The sequence below is a fragment of the Ostrea edulis genome, chromosome 5 (genome assembly GCF_947568905.1).
Source record: "Ostrea edulis chromosome 5, xbOstEdul1.1, whole genome shotgun sequence".
NCBI classification, from domain to species: domain Eukaryota; kingdom Metazoa; phylum Mollusca; class Bivalvia; order Ostreida; family Ostreidae; genus Ostrea; species Ostrea edulis.
In genome coordinates, this window is record NC_079168.1 from 48,055,534 (window position 1) to 48,073,171 (window position 17,638).

Genomic DNA, 17,638 nt, shown 5'->3' on the forward strand with positions numbered 1-17,638 from the left:
CAAATGAAATGCAGAATTGCTTTAGAGAGTTCTCTTTCTTGTGCCATTAAAATTTATCATCTAAATTGTCACCCTGCGTGTGAGGGAGACATCTGTTACAACAGTGAAAACGGTACTTGTACGTTGTAAATTTTTGTGTATTATTGACTATTTGTTTGTCTAAATTATAAAAATTTTAAAAGATACTAATATAGCATTGAATGGGTATACGTTTTCTATAATCTGTGTGAATTTCAAACATAAATGGATTTCATGGAAAGTTTAACAGGACCATGATGTAATGTTAATCAGTTTTTACTTGATTTTAAGGGGTGGTAACTCTTCTCTGCTCTTAACTTCCTACAATGACAAGAACCCCCACATGATTTGGACATACTTGTATTAAAGGTCCCCTATGTTAAGATTTTAACAAGTATGAGAAAAATTCATTGACAATTTCCCCCCCCCCCCCCCCCCCCCCCCCCATGCTATTGTCCTGCCTATCCTTGAGTTCAACCATAAATCCATATTTTAAATTTTAAAAAGGGTTTTGCATAAAGAATGGTGCTGATTAAATATTTAAATTATTGACATGTATGATTATGAATTCCACTTGTACACATCCCATATCTATATCATTATTGATTTATGTAAATATTTTATGTCATTCAAAATGTCTTGAATTACAAGGTATGTTCTTCAAAATTAATGGTCAGATTGGGACAAATAATTACTCCCTGATTAAGATGTGTTTTTGTGTAAAACAAAGTTTTTAGCAAGTTGTGATCAATACCAAGCATGAGAGACATGAAAACTAACTACTTCAATCTTGATTAACTTTAATGCACTAGATTAATTTATTTGTCTAGGATATTCTTTCTCTCTTTGTTCGTCAGATATTCCGAATTAAAGCTACTACATATGAAACATGTAGGAACACTGCTCGCTTGCACTTTATTATGCCAGTACATGTAATTATACATTTCACAGTCCCTGCCTCCATGCAAATGTCACTTTCCGCCATTTACCTATTAACACAGCTACTATTCGAGTACTACTAGCAACGCTGTGCTACTGCATGGCCTTGCTATTTATAAGACATGATCACATGATTTGCGCAAAAGCCCATTCAAACATTTATGATAGAAAAATACAGTATATAGTTGTAAAAATAAAAACAATTACAATGCTTTCTAAAAGCAATAATTGCAGTTAAGAATATACAATTCACACCAATCCTAACAGATTGACTATTAATTTGTTATAATAGTGCTGAATTGAAATGCTATTTAAACAATAAAATGTTTTCTTTGTTGTTTCATCAGGTGATGAAGGTAGCTAGCATTGCAGAAAAAACAAGTGGGTTATGTAAAATTTTTCTGCAATGATTGCTACCTTCATCACCCAATGAAACAAAGACATTTTATTGGTTATATTTATATTTTTATGTATTGTTTGAAAATATAAACTAGATTTAAGTACTAAAATGTCATATGGTTGACCCATTTGTTATGTTAAACGGATCAGCCATTGCACCCTTTGACCTTGATGGCGCTCCATATTTTGTAATGATTACGCAGACAGATGGTACTAAAAAAAACGGATCGAACTAGTTTGCAACAAACATACATTCATTGTTGCAGATGAAAGCAATGTCAATTTCAATAGAAATATAAGAGAAAAGATTCAGTGAATGTTAATATTTAGGTATAAAGAAACAATCAAAGATAATCATTTGTACCACATACAGATCTGTGGAATTATAATCTTGCAGACTAAACTGAGAATACAGATCTGTGGAATTATACCCTTGCAGACTAAACTGAGAATACAAATCTGTGGAATTATAACCTTGCAGACTAAACTGAGAATACTAATCTGTGGAATTATAACCTTGCAGACTAAACCGAGAATACAAATCTGTGGAATCACGACAACACAGACAAAAGTACATCTACAGTATTCTGTTCAAAATCATTACTTTGGACTGAATATTACTTTTTTTAAAAATCTTGGGTTGTCTTTTTCTCTTCATCAGGAAGACATTGCAACTGAGTCACTAGCAAAAGCTGATGAAGTGCAGGGCGATATCAGAGTTGTTAAACGATCGTATCACTCAGAAACCAGCTTATTACAGGTATACAAGAATTAACTGAACAGAGCATTTTATTGCCTCAGATCAGTCAAAGTTTGCAAGCAGATTTCTTTTCTTTATAGGCTACCACGTCAGATGGAATTCCAATATGTTTGAATTGCAGTAAGCCTTGTGACAATCGCCTGCTCAAGAAAGAGACCTTGAAAAGCGTAGAAACTGCTTGGGCAACCAGGTTTTGTTCACAGATTTGTATGGACAAATACTGGGTATGAAGAAATCTAGATAGATGTTTCATTGAATACTTGAAATGCAAAGTCACTAATAGACTGTTCAGAATCTAAGCATAGTTGCTGACCCTAACTACCTATTTTATTGTGATTGGTAGTTGTTCATCGTCATCCATCGTCTGCTGTGTATTAATATTTGAGCAAAATGAATTTCTTCTGTGCAAGTTCATGGCCATTGTTTTAAAATCAGATTGGGTGTGGAAAATCTTTAGGGTAAGGGGAACTAAAATCTTTGGGGTTAGGGGAATTAAAATTGTGAATGTCTTGGTCACTGTATCCCTTGGGGCTGAAGATTAGGATCAGAACCTTGAAAATGAATGAAATCTTTTAAAATCTTCTTTACTCAAGAACATTTTGGCAGACAAACTGTGTGTATAGTCACTATGAGCAAGGAAGCCTCTGCCAAAATTATGGAATTTCAGGGGTTACTGTGCTAGGATGGGTTTATGTGAAGCATAAATTCCCATAGTGAAAATGCATCGGATGCACTCCATGACAGCAAACAAGAAATTGAGCATAATTATAGTAATAATGAGGAAAGAAGCCTGTACTAAAATTGTGAAATCTTTAATAAAAATCTTCTTTACTCGGGGACACGTAGCAAACTGTGTTTATAATCATGATGATCAAGAATGCCTCTACCATAAATGTGAATTTCATGTCCCCTGGGTCAGGAATTCTGGTACTAGAGTGGGTGTTTTGGATTATAATGAAAATGCATTAATTCTTTAAAAAAAAAATTCTTCTTTACCCATGCACACCTTGAAGAAAAACTAAATGCATGGTTTTTATGAAGAGCATGGATCCCTACATACCAAAATTGTAAATTTAATTCATGACCTCGAGGCCAAGGGTCAGGCTTTATAGTGGGCTTAATGGGTATACAGTGAAAATATATTCTTCATTACTTCTGTTTTGTAAAGATATACTGTATACATGGATATAAAAAGCATGTAGTTGTGTGAACTAAAATTTTGAAATTCCCTATCCATGGGCTAGAGGATATTTACTCTTGTGACTTTGACTGAAGTTTTTAAAGATCTGACTTATTGAATATCACCTGAACTATTTGAGATAGAGCTTTCATATTTTGTACACATATTTCTTATGGCAAGATATCATGATCTATGACCTTGGTCTTCTCCAGAACAACAAGATCATGTTAGTCATCAGTGTGGAGGCGTCTGTGTTTTGTGAATTCAGTTTTAGTTATATTGTGATCATTTGGGGCTACGTTGAGGCCACAATATGGGGTCAAAGTTTTCATGGGAATAAAGATTGATTTAAAAAAAAAAATGGCTGAACAACAGCAGGGTCAAGATGACTCAAATGAGCGATGTGGCTGATGGGCCTCTGCTGTTCTTCTGCTTCTTTTCCTTCTTTTTCACACTTAAAAATGTCTGCAGCTGTTCTTCTTAACCCTTTGACAGACTATAGATATCCAAAGATATGATAGGCCAATGTATCTAGTTGTACAGAAATGGTTTTGTTTTCAGATTGAAGTGGTTAGGGCACATTGGGGAGAGGGGGGGGGGGGGGGGGTATAACATAGAACTCTATGGGGGAATTATTAATTTCAAAATTCAACAGATATAACTAGACAAATATGATAGCTAGAGTCCTGAGGAAATGAGAAGTTAATGACTGGGCCTTCTAACTAGTATCAAGGTCAAGAAACTCCAGTGACTTTGACTTCTAACCATGAATTTTAAACTGGTGTAACTTTAAAATGGGGACTAATGGTGACGTGGGATCTTTAAAAATGATAAGAGAATGATAGGACCTACAAACTATTGAACTTGAACATAAAACTAGTATAACTTTAGAACCATAATTGATAGACATTGAATCTACAGAAATGATGAAGAGGATACAAACTAGTATCAAGGTTGAATGACTCCAGTGACCTTGAATTTTGACCTTGATCATGAATTCTCGTATTACTTTAGAACTAGGACCTATAGGTACTTGAAATCTTCAGAATGATTAGAGGATGAAAGGATTTACAAACTAGTATCAAGGTCAAGTGACTCCAGTGACCTTGACCTCTGACTTTAGAACATGGAATTGGTATTACTTCAGAACCAGGTCTAATAGAGACATGGGATCTTTAGGAAGGATGATCTAAAATTAGTATCAAAGTGAAGTGACTCCAATGACCTTGATGCTGAACATAGAAGACCTGGGATCTTCAGAAATGATTAGAGGATACAAACTAGTATCAAATGACCAGTGACCTTGATGATTAAAAGTTATATTATTTTAGAACTGGGACCAATACAATCATGAAATCTTCAGAAATGATAAAAGGATGTTGTGACCTATAAACTAGTATCAAGGTCAAATGACTCCAGTGAACTTGACCTCTTACCTTGAACATAAAAAACTGATATAACTTCAGAATCAGGTCTGATAGGGACCTGGGATCTTCAGAAATGATGAGAGAATGATGGGACCAACAAACTAGTCATTCAGAAAACTTTGGCAGATTCTGGTACCCTACATCTAACCTTGGATGTTTGACATGAATTGATATGTAGATACGCCTAACATTTGTAATGCGGTCGTCTATTTACTTTCCTGGAAAAACTGCCGCTTTAAGAAAGTAGATACAGTGGAGCCTCGTTAATCCGGACACTTTGGTTCCCAGCAAAATCGTCCGGATAAATGAAGCGTCCGGATAATTGAATCGCATATTTTCTATCTTTACATAAGTAACCAATATATGCCTACTTTATTGATGCATAGTGAATTAAACACATTCTATCATTGGATTTGACCATTTGCATTAGTAAATAAATTATTATGATGTTAACATTTACATGTATTTCAAAGCACTAAAATTTAATGTACCTGTTCAGTGTATTTGTTTGTGCTTACATTGTACATATATATGAGCCCTACAAATAAATATACAAAACTGTTTGCCGTATGCACTAAAACAAATAATGAAGCACTTTATGTAACTACAAGTAAATGAATCATTAGTAACTAACATAATAATTTACACTTCAAACATTTCATCACATTTTTACTTCTTAACGAGGCCGGTAATTTCCATCTGTTATGATTGATGGCGGTCTGTTAAAACAATCTTCATCATCCAATGTTGATATAAACATTTCGTGATTATCATGTCAGTTGACAACATTCTTTAACCAAAATTCAATCTGCCAGAGTTTATATTTCTTATTCTATAATTATCCAAGATAATATCGGGAGAACAAAAATCATTTTAAGATCATAATTTCAAGACCTACTACTGCTTTGATCTAGCCACGAGCACCTATTATTTTCATGATGCGATAATAACGGAACAAAACTCGGGTGAAACTAACATTACGGGTACATACAAAATTTAATTGTCATTTTCCTTAAAATGATAATTTTCTCACTTCTACCCAGAGTTTAAAAATTCGAAAGCAATAAAGCTCTACAACATCGTAACAAGAATCAATCGTACACAGGTACATTCTACGTGTGTGACATTCTAAATGTTAAAAACTTACTACATATACATGTGCATGAACATGCATGTATATTTCACTCTAATCAACAGTATAAAATCCAGAATTTAGAAGTATAATCTACACTCTTTAGATTTGCATAAGCCGATAATCAATTTACGAATCAGTACAATTAATATGTGTAGCAGTTAAAAAATTATCATTACGGCATGATGTTTAATTTATTAATACTATTAGGCTATTGATCAAGACTATAAAATAATATGCTACAGATTTAATTACAAGATCCAACACTACATGCAATAAAGACCTTATGTGCGAAAATTGGCAATACAATGTCTTGATCGGCACGTGCTATCTAACTGACATATCATCACACACCACCTAATTATAGGGAGGTATTGACAGGGTACAGGTAATCGCTTCAATTAGACAGTTTGGCTTGTTTTCTTTATAATTGACGCCTTGCTAAAATTGTCCGACACAGACCTTCCCTAAACAAAATTACCGTCCAGATTAACGGTATAATTTTCAATATATAATAACGTTTTGTAGTAAAAAGTGACCGTCCGGATCCGGAACACGAATTTCCGGATTAATGATGCAAAATAATGTATAGAAATTCCGTTCCCTAGAAAAATCGTCCGGAAGGTGAAGCGTCCGGATTAATGGCGTCCGGATTACCGAGGCTCCACTGTATCTAAATGGCTTTTTAAAAAATGAATTTATCGAGTTTGCCTTAGAAAATTATCCTCTATTTCGAGAAAAAAAACAATTCTCTCAGAGAAACAGTTACAAACATTAGGAGTGTTATATGTTAAAATGAACAGAATTTCACGGGAGCTGTCAGTAGTTCCAGTTGATCAGTAACGTTATACGTCACTGTATACGTACTATAGTGGAAAAAAATCATACATCCGAGGTTAGATGGGGTCGGCCGAGGTGATCCGAGTGCAAATTAGTATCAAGATCAAGTGACTCCAGTGACCTTGATTATAAAAACCTGTATAGCTTTAGAACTGGGACTGATAGAGACATGGGATCTTCAGAAATGATGAGAGGATGTTGGGATTATAAACTAGGATTGAGGTCAAGTGACAGCACTTTTGCTAAAGGAAACAAAGGGATTTTTTGAAAAACATTCAGAATCAAGGTCTTTGTGATCTAGATTTTTAAATAGAATTAAAATTGACATGGATTTTGTGCAAGGGGTTTATTAATAGGGGAAGGGGTAGTAATCGGAGAAAGCCCACTTTTATACAGCCAGTACTTAATTTGGGAGACTTTAAAATCAGCAGATTATAATCATATCTTGTTGATCTTTTGATCTCACCTCTTATTTGTGAAAAGATAATGATTTTCAGAAAGCAATTTATGTGTGTGTCTCAGTCAGCATTTTCAATTAAAAGCAACATTTGGTGTGTGAAAAATTATAAGACTGCATGCAATGAATCATTGATTTGGATACTTGAATGTTTCTTTTACAGATCCAAACTAACTCCAGTTATTGCAGAGACCAGGTGTATGAAGCAGAGCATGGAATCTGCCAGATGTGCAACTTTGATGCACACTCTCTGTACAAACAGATAAGGTAAACTTAACAATCCAGGGATGCACACTCTCTGTACAAACAGATAAGGTAAACTTAATCTGAGGGATGGGCATCCCTGTCTAACTCTTACAACATTTAAAGACCCATTTCTTGACTGTACAGTGAATGAAAAAGTAGTCAGGACCTAATCAAAACAGGTGTTATTTACCTAGAGTGGCCATGGTTTGTCTATGTGCTAATTGCTGTACACAAGGAAATATCATATTTTGCTGAATATACATGTAATATGCAGGTTTTTTTCAAGAATGTTTTGGTGTGAGAAATGTGTGCATATACCACAATAGGATTTTGGCCATTTTTTTTAAAGGTGAAACTTGGCAGTACAGTAATGTTTCACTCGGAGACATAGCCTACATAGATACTGTACGCTTTTTCACTTTGTTCATCTATTCACAAGAGTTTAAAATTTTATCAATAAAGTCAATTTAATAGTAGAAATTCGATCTCAAGAAAATTACTACTGAAACAAAAAAAGTGTGGAAAATGTGACCCTCCAATATGTAAATAATCAAATCATTATGAAACAGCCAAAATTCATTGGATCTTAATATTCTTCAACTCGTAAGCTACCATTCAAGCATGTGTACACAATGCCTTGTCACATGCTAAAATAAAGCTAGGTTGAAAAATAATTTTGCACTAAAAAGTTTTCCACTATTCAGAATGACTTATGAGGGTGATTGGTGGGGGAAAAATATATTTTGGATAAATTATTGGTTCTGTATAAAGATAATTTCATTCTAGAAGGGGGGTATGTACATAAGATCTATACAAGCTATCCACACTTGAGGTGACTGATTGATGGTGATGTTTCCATATGAGTAAAAAATTCTTGTGTGGGATGTTAAACAATATGCAATCAATTTATCAGTAGGTTGATTGATTGTTTTACGTCTTGTCAAGAATTTTTCACTCATATTGAGACGTCACCAACTGCAGGTGAAGTACCACAAATTTAGATCTAGGCTTAGCGCTCAGGGCTGCAGCAGTGAGGGTTATCTATCGTGCCAATGCCTGCTGCAACACGGTCTCTGTTTTAAAGGTCATATCCAAAAGACCTGTGGTTCTCGCTTCTAAATGACGAATTTTTGACGAAGGAGCAATCACTACCTATTTTAACAATTTAGGTTTGACGCGGCCATGACACGAGCGGGCTCGACCTCCCGTCTATGGCGTGAAAGCTCTACTACTGAGCCACTGTGACCGATATCGGCAGGAAATCCCAGCGAGCATAGTACAGGGGTGTATCCAATAATTGCGAAGGGGGGGGGGGGGGTTGTCACTTTATTAGTTTATTAGGCAGGGGGCAAAACCCTGGTTGGGGCCCAGGGTGGGAAACTCCTGGATTTTACAGACTTTATAAGGCTTAAAATATGTCTCCTATATAGTCATTTTTATTATTTTCTGTCATTTTTAATAAAGTGAAATTAATGAAATGATGCAAATTTTAAGGGTTTTTGAAAAAATGTAAGTTCTCCCAATAAAAGTAATTCAATAAATCAAAAGATTTTGTCATTTATATCTCCGAGAGTGGAACAAATTGTTGCTTCTTTTATTGTTTACATTTTTCTAAACAAGAGACCACGATTTATCTTAATTTTTAAAATTTGGGGGAGGGGGGGGGGGGCGCAGTATATGTATATAAAACATCATCGATAGCCATGGTTACTGAGTCTGGTAGTACCTACCCTACCTCAAAACGGAGAAAATAGGCTTGGCTTGCGACGATGGTATAACATAAGTTCAATTTGGTAAATGAGCAATATCTATCTCAAACTGAACAATATTAGGCCAAATGGTCATCATAAAATAACATTTGGATTATATTGATTGGATCTTGTTTAATGTCCCTCTCGAGAATTTTTCACTCATATGGATACATCACCAATACCGGTGAAGAGCTTCAAATTTAGGCCGATGCTCAGCGCTTAAGGCCATTGAGCAGTGAGGGTTCTTTAGCGTGCCACACTTACTATGACATGGGACGTACGTTTTTAAGGTCATCTCTGAGGACCTGTGACAGTCACACCTGATTCTGAGCATTTGTCGATGGAACTGTTTTACAGCTTGGGTCTGTCACGATCAGGATTCGAATCCCGACCTTTTGCATGCAGCTCTACCTCTAGCCCACCGCGGTGGTTTGGAAAGAATTAGTATAGCTAATGCATCTATATACATGCATATATAAAGAATGAGATGATAACCCACATAACGTACATATGGAAAACATCCACAACAATAATCGCTTGGAACTGACTTTTTTTCTATAAATAAATGATATCGTTATCTGGATTCCCAGGTTACTTAACCCTTCTATTGAACATGAAATCACACAAGACACTACTGATTTGCCATATGATATCAACTTTAGTGTAATAATTTTTTTTAAAAGTTTAATTGTGTAAACAATCAATGCTCTTTATAAGGAGAAATTTTAATTGTTTCGTTAACTCAAGCACAGAAAACCATTGGAAACAATCTTCTTCATAGCTATCAATCTTAATATCAATATATCATTTGAACCAGAATTCATTGCATCACCTGATAGGCTGTATAATTCTTAAGAATTACCCATATAAAGAAAACTATGGGCCAATTTCTAACCTTTCCTCACGAACATCTACACTCTCCACAGTAAATTGCAGTAAGGGTTGGTTGTACTCTGCATTAAATACACGATTGTATCCTTTGTAGAAATGGTTGTATCCAAATGACGTTTGGTCACTGTTAACATGTCATGATCAAAAGTCAATTAAAATATATATTTGTTAGAAACACAGAGGATATGCAGAGAAGAGTAGATATTCTTCATTCCAGTAAGTTTGACAAGCTGAATCCAAAACAGAAAGAGAAAATAGTCAAAAATCCAGCTGCTGGACAGGTATGAATTGGGTTTTTACAGAAACTTCAATACATGTAAAGGCAAACTTTGATTGATTACTGGATTTGTTTCATGCAAATTCTGAAAAAAGTCATGGAAGAACAAAAATGATTTTTATACATCCTTGTCAGTCATTGTGTCCTTGTATACTTTGAGATCTAGAATCATCACTTTCACAGATGCTTATGATGGTAAAGGTGTTCTTGACAATAATGTAGGTGGCAGTGACCAAAATTATGAATGATGTGACCAAATGTATTGAAACCTTGTTAGGCCTAGAATCATCATATTCCATTTGATGCATATAAAGTGAAAGGTTTGTTGTACCTGAAACTGGGTCAATGTGTGACCATATAGTAAGAAAATCAAGATCTTGAAGAATTTTCTTGCAATGTAGTTTTGAGAAGAAAAATTCAAACAGATTTTTTTTAACCCATGCAAGAACATTAGGAAATTCAAAAATACCCAAAAGTTTGAGTGTACTTTTAAGGTCACCTGAGTCACTTTGCATCAACAACAATTGAACATATTTAACTTTTTCTTGATAACTACCATTCCAATTCTTTTTCATATTTGGTATGAAACATCTTTGGAACAAGGGGAACATAAATGGTAAATTTCAGAATGCCTGTACCCCTAAGCATTATGGGCGGGGCAAAAATTGACCTTCACTAAAATTATTAAAGGGAAAGGCAACCCTAACCACATATTTGCTTTTATGAATAAAGTATTACTTACTGATATCGTAATTGACAGTCTTTAACAACAAAAATCCTTGATTAACAATTAAATCAATATTAATCTATCATGCATTTTAAATTGCCCGCCGCTAAGAGAGTGGCCATTGAAGTTTAATTTATGACGTCACACCGTCTATTCCAGTTTATTTCATCAGCAGCACTGTAAACATGACAAGTCACGAACAGTTAGTTTGGAGCCATATAGATTTGAGCCCGTTCTTTCGCAAGAAGAAATTGAGAAAAGAAGACGTTCGGTCGAGTCGTAGACAAGGCAGACGGTAAACGTTCTTCATACAAATGTCTTGAACCTCAACTTGTCATTACGCAAATGATGGATCCCAGTTTACGTAGCCTTTTCTTTTCAAATGACTTGGTTGAATCAGGAATTTCGAGAGAAAAAACAAAAAAAAAAACCTTTATTCACATCTCCCCTTGGTATTAGTGTAATTAATTGCTTGCCAGGAAGGCATCAACCTATTTATTCGTAAAATCTACCACATGCACAACTTTGATGATTTCACAGGTGCTTGGGTTCAGGACACCCCCACCCCCACCCCACCCCCCCCCCCCCCCCCCCCCTCATGCATGTCAACGTCTTGCATACCCATAAAGTCCAAAATACATGTAATTCAAAATAAGCCCTTTTAAAAAAAATACCCTCACTGGTTATTATAAGTTCTGTTATAATAACCAGTGAAGGTATTTTGTTCAAAGGGCTTATTTTGAATTATTTTGGACTTTATGGGTATGCAAGACGTTGTTAACATGCATTAGAAATATTTTCAAGAAAAAAATAATCAAATCAACTCATGTAGCTTATTCGGAGGGGGGTCCTTTACCCAAGCACCTGTGTGTGATCTTAGAATCTCATCAAAACCGGAACAGACGGTGTGCCGTCAAAATTATTGATTTTTGTGGTCTTGAATACAAAAGAGTTGCACATCATGGCAGCCTCTATAGATCGCGGGAATTTAAATTTTTGACATTTTCAAATTAGTACTGAAGCTTATCTAGGCCATATATCAACAGAATTGTATGACAAATCTTTATCATATTAATCCTATCATTTATCATGTAAAAATCTTTTGGGTTGCCTTTCCCTTTAACTTCATGATCCCAGGAGTAGGGGCTTTGGTTCCAAGGTGGGGCCAAATTTATCATATTGATTAATGTCTTTATCATTTAAAAGACTACTAGTACTTTAATTTTGCTGATACTGTATAAAAACTAAATGCATATTTTGGAGAACCAGAATCGGATGTAACGATAATGTGATTTTTGCAACTCCAGGGCTCTGACTCCAAATATCAAATGTATTAAATTATGTAGAGTTTTTCATCAGCTTGGGGACATTTATGTTTTAAGAACACGTCTTGTTTTATAATGCTGCTGAATATTAGAATTTAGCTTAGATTTGAGGAAAGTATTATATTTGATAGCCTTTGGGGCTTGTGAGACTTTTAACTAACGAAGGTGACTGATAAGGTCTGTGGACCTCTTGTTGCTAAATACTGTGGAATCATTTTTAGCTCACCTGAACCAAAGGTTCAAGTGAGCTATTCTGATCACAGTTTGTCCGGCGTCCGTCTGTCTGTAAACTTTTCACATTTTTGACTTCTTCTCCAGAACCACTGGGCCAATTTCAACCTAACATGGCCAAAAACATCCTTGGGTGAAGGGCTTTCAAGTTTGTTCAAATGAAGGGCCATGTCCCTTTCAAAGGGGAGATAATCACAAAAATGCAAAAATAGGGTGGGGTCATATAAAAATCTTCTTCTCAAGAACCACTGGGCCAGAAGAGCTGAAATTTACCTGAAAGCTTCCTGACATATTGCAGATTCAAGTTTGTTCAAATCATGGCCCCCGGTGGTAGGATTGGGCCACAAGGGGGGATCAAAGTTTTACATACAAATATATAGGGAAAAACTTTAAAAATCTTCTTCTCAAGAACCACTAAGCCAGAAAAGCTGAGATTTACATGAAAGCTTCCTGACATAATGCAGATTCAGGTTTGTTCAAATCATGGGCCCCGGGGGTTGGATGGGGCCACAATAGGGGATCAAAGTTTTACATACAAATATATAGGAAAAATCTTTAAAAATCTTCTTCTCAAGAACCACTAAGCCAGAAAAGATGATTTTCACATGAAAACTTTCTGACATAATGCAGATTCAAGTTTGTTCAAATCATGGCCCCCGGGGGTTGGATGGGGCCACAATAGGGGATCAAAGTTTTACATACAAATATATAGGGAAAAACTTTAAAAATCTTCTTCTCAAGAACCACTAAGCCAGAAAAGCTGAGATTTACATGAAAGCTTCCTGACATAATGCAGATTCAAGTTTGTTCAAATCATGGGCCCTGGGGGTTGGATGGGGCCACAATAGGGAATCAAAGTTTTACATACAAATATATAGGAAAAATCTTTAAAAATCTTCTTCTCAAGAACCACTGAGTCAGAAAAGCTGATTTTTACATGAAAACTTCCTGACATAGTGCAGATTCAAGTTTGTTCAAATCATGGCCCCCGGGGGTCGGATGGGGACCCAAGGGGGGATCAAAGTTTTGCATACAAATATATAGGGAAAAACTTTAAAAATCTTCTTCTCAAGAACCACTAAGCCAGAAAAGCTGAGATTTACATGAAAGCTTCCTGACATAATGCAGATTCAAGTTTGTTCAAATCATGGGCCCCGGGGGTTGGATGGGGCCACAATAGGGGATCAAAGTTTTACATACAAATATATAGGAAAAATCTTTAAAAATCTTCTCAAGAACCACTGAGTCAGAAAAGCTGATTTTTACATGAAAACTTCCTGACATAGTGCAGATTCAAGTTTGTTCAAATCATGGCCCCCGGGGATAGGATGGGGCCCCAAGGGGGGATCAAAGTTTTGCATACAAATATATAGGGAAAAACTTTAAAAATCTTCTTCTCAAGAACCACTAAGCCAGAAAAGCTGAGATTTACATGAAAGCTTCCTGACATAATGCAGATTCAAGTTTGTTCAAATCATGGCCCCCGGGGGTTGGATGGGGCCACAATAGGGGATCAAAGTTTTACATACAAATATATAGGGAAAATCTTTAAAAATCTTCTTCTCAAGAACCACTGAGCCAGAAAAGCTGAGATTTATATGAAAGCTTCCTTATATAATGCAGATTCTAAATTGTTAAAATCATTGCCCCCTGGGGTAGGATGGGGCCACAATAGGGGATCAAAGTTTTACATACAAATATATAGGAAAAATCTTTAAAAATCTTCTTCCCAAGAACCACTGAGCCAGAAAAGCTGAGATTTATATGAAAGCTTCCTGATATAGTACAGATTCTAAATTGTTAAAATCATGGCCCCCGGGGATCAGATGGGGCCACAATAGGGGGTCAAAGTTTTTTGTTTTTTTTGTTTTTTTTCCGTTTTTTTTGTTGTTGTTGATATAGTGCAGATTCAAGTTTGTTAAAATCATGGACCCCGGGGATTGGATGTGGCCTCAAGGGTCGCATCAAAGTTTTACATACAAATTTTTAGGAAAAATCTTTTAAAATCTTCTTCTCAAGAACCACTGAGCCAGAAAAGCTGAGATTTATATGAAAGCTTCCTGATATAGTGCAGATTATAAATTGTTAAGATCATGGCCCCCGGGGGTCGGATGGGGCCACAATAGGGGGTCAAAGTTTTGCATACAAATATATAGGAAAAATCTTTTAAAATCTTCTTCCCAGAACCACTAAGCCAGAAAAGCTGAGATTTATATGAAAGCTTTCTGATATAGTGCAGATTCAGGTTTGTTAAAATCATGGCCCCCTGGGGTAGGATGGGGCCACAATAGGGGATCAAAGTTTTACATACAAATATATAGGAAAAATCTTTAAAAATCTTCTTCTCAAGAACCATTGGGCCAAAGAAGTTCACATTTACATGAAAGCTTTCTGACATAGTGTAGATTCAAGTTTGCAAAAAACCATGGCCTCCAGGGGTAGGTTTGGGGCCATAATAGGGACTACGGTTTTACATGCAAATAGATATGGAAAATCTTCTGATATGGACCAAGGTGACTCAGGTGAGCGATGTGGCCCATGGGCCTCTTGTTGAAAATTTGTGGGGCCAATTTGCATAGATTGTCAGTATTTTACAGGTTTGTTGGGATGTAAATTTCTTAGATGTGGTTTCTGTACTTTAAAATATTTAATCTCCACCCTCATGTGAGCTTTTACAAAATCTTTATTTGATAAAACTTTGAGCAAGATAGAAATATACAATGTGTGTTTTGGGGGAATTTTATTCACTGGATGAAATTTTAAAAAAAGGTGGGAAAAAAGGTGAACTATTGATGCTGAAAAAGTTTATATTTTCCATAAATAATCATTAATAATGAAAAAATGTTTCAAGGGCAATAACTCCTATGCTGGTATTCTCTAACAATACCTTTGGAGCGCGATAAAAAAAAATTCATTGTCGGATAAAAATCTAAATTTGATTAGTTTGGGTTAAGTGGGGTTAAAAACTCCCGTAACTTAATTAAGTATGTCATCTGACATGGATTACACTTTAGTGGAAAAAGACAAGTTACTGTTAAAAAGCACATAATTATAATAAAGGGTCAATTGTAAGACTTCATATTCTATGACATTTATATAAACAATTATGTGAGTATATAATCAGAGGACTTGACATTTCAGGATACTGCTTTTGTAGGTCATTGACTGCTCAGATTTTCACATATTATGACACAATGTAAACTTCACAGTCTTTTGTTAGTATTTTGGTGAAATTAATTGATGCCTGATATGATCTGGCAGACATAGACGATGCAAGTTGTAGTGTAGGAACCCTTCCTCTGTAATTTGATATTGAAATAATGGTAGTTATCATTTAATCTATTTTGTCAAGGAACGCTTTCTGACAGGCATACCATGTTCTAGTTTGGGGAACTTTATTTTCAATATTTAAATTTCCAAGGTTCTTTACAAATTGTAGTGATAGTCATTTCCTCATGAATGGAATGCATTTATGAACAATGTGCTTATGAATCTTAATAAATATAGTACACATATTTCAATGGCTGAGAAGTCGGACAGAAATGAAAATAGAATGTAGATATTTTTAAGAAATAAATTTCATTTTTGACAATAGATGAGGGTATGAACTGCAGTGCTTCACACTGGCATTACATTTCATCACGTGCTAACAGGCTTCATAAAGTAGTCCCAGTTTATACCCTCATGTATTTTCAGAAATGAAATTCATTTTTTAAATGCACAGTAATTCATATGAAATTATTTAGTATATCATCAGACTGATGCTATTTTATATCACCCACAGTTTTGGCACGTTGACCACATTCGCCCAGTGTGGGAGGGAGGTGGACAGTGTGATATTGACAACTTTAGAACACTGTGTGTGCTCTGTCACCAGAAACTTACAGCACAGCAAGCCAGGAAAAGAGCAACCATCAGGAAACTTGGGGTGGCCACTGGAATGGCAGACATCACAGCATTTTTTCAGCCTATAGGAAACTAGTGTCGATAAAACAACCGTATTAACTTTTATAAGGAACTGGAATATTGCATGATTATTTTTATTTGTATTTGAGATTTTATTGTGCATGTATTGGTATTTGAAAAAAAAACAGGTTACCAAAAGTGTTATCTTTGGTTGTGAATTATTTTCTGAATCCAAAGATACCAAGAAGCAATCTAATTGAAAGTAGATCTTTTATGCTCCACGATATTGATATGTTGCTATATAAAGTGTAGCGATCAAAGTGAGCGGATCAATGGAGTTCTCACTGCAAGAGTTGCCTCTCTTGATCCCTGGAAACGCTCTTCGAATATGATTTTATAGCAAGATATTAAATTAGCATTTTATGTCTTTCTTTTTTTTTAAACTGGTGATTGGTTCGTGAATCCCCTACAGCTCTTCAATCTGGAATTTTTCAGAATCCGTTATAGGTAATTCACGAGATACTAGAACCAGGAAGTGACCTGTTGGTAACACGTTACTATGTCCGGGTTTACTACAAATGCAATTTAAGATGCTTTATATAATTTGTACAAATGGATTGTGCAATTTATGAACATCGTTCCACAATATAAATGCAATAGGGGTGGGGGTGGGAGTATATGTTTTAGTCAAAGCAGGAACGTGTCTATTATTTAAAGGACTGACGGGACGAGAGTTTCGATGAATTTTACGCCATTGAAGCTAATTGATGTCAAATTGCCTGCCTGAATACCTGTGACATATATACATATTGGTCGCACACAACTTGTGCTCCTTATCACTTGTGGTATAATGCTAATTTTTAGAACTTGTTTACGGTGTGTGTGTATATGTTTGTATATATATTATGTATTTATGTGTGTGTATATATATGTGTGTGTGTGTGCTTCAAACTTTGTCCAATTTTTTTTTTATCGTACTGCAATTTTAATCCATTGTAACATACAGTTATACCAGTAGTGGTTTTTTGCTTATAATCACGGATTATTGTATTAACTGAACTTAAACACGGCGTTGGTATGGACAAAAGGTCGCATTCACGCCCGCCCCCCAAAAGGGTTAAGATAGGATTTT

At 35.4% G+C, this 17,638-nt stretch overlaps 1 protein-coding gene across 1 annotated transcript in view; it reads left to right on the top strand.

The window, feature by feature from the left end:
* The window catches only part of LOC125650961 (DNA annealing helicase and endonuclease ZRANB3-like), a 45,594-nt gene extending 28,892 nt beyond the window's left edge, over positions 1 to 16,702 (top strand). Inside the window, exons 15-19 of the mRNA XM_048879548.2 lie at positions 2,018 to 2,116; positions 2,197 to 2,340; positions 7,316 to 7,419; positions 10,213 to 10,321; positions 16,385 to 16,702. Of these exons, the coding sequence (XP_048735505.2) occupies positions 2,018 to 2,116; positions 2,197 to 2,340; positions 7,316 to 7,419; positions 10,213 to 10,321; positions 16,385 to 16,582 (654 nt within the window). The 3' untranslated portion in view covers positions 16,583 to 16,702. The remainder of the gene's footprint in view (positions 1 to 2,017; positions 2,117 to 2,196; positions 2,341 to 7,315; positions 7,420 to 10,212; positions 10,322 to 16,384) is intronic.
* The last annotated feature ends 936 nt before the right edge of the window (positions 16,703 to 17,638 follow it).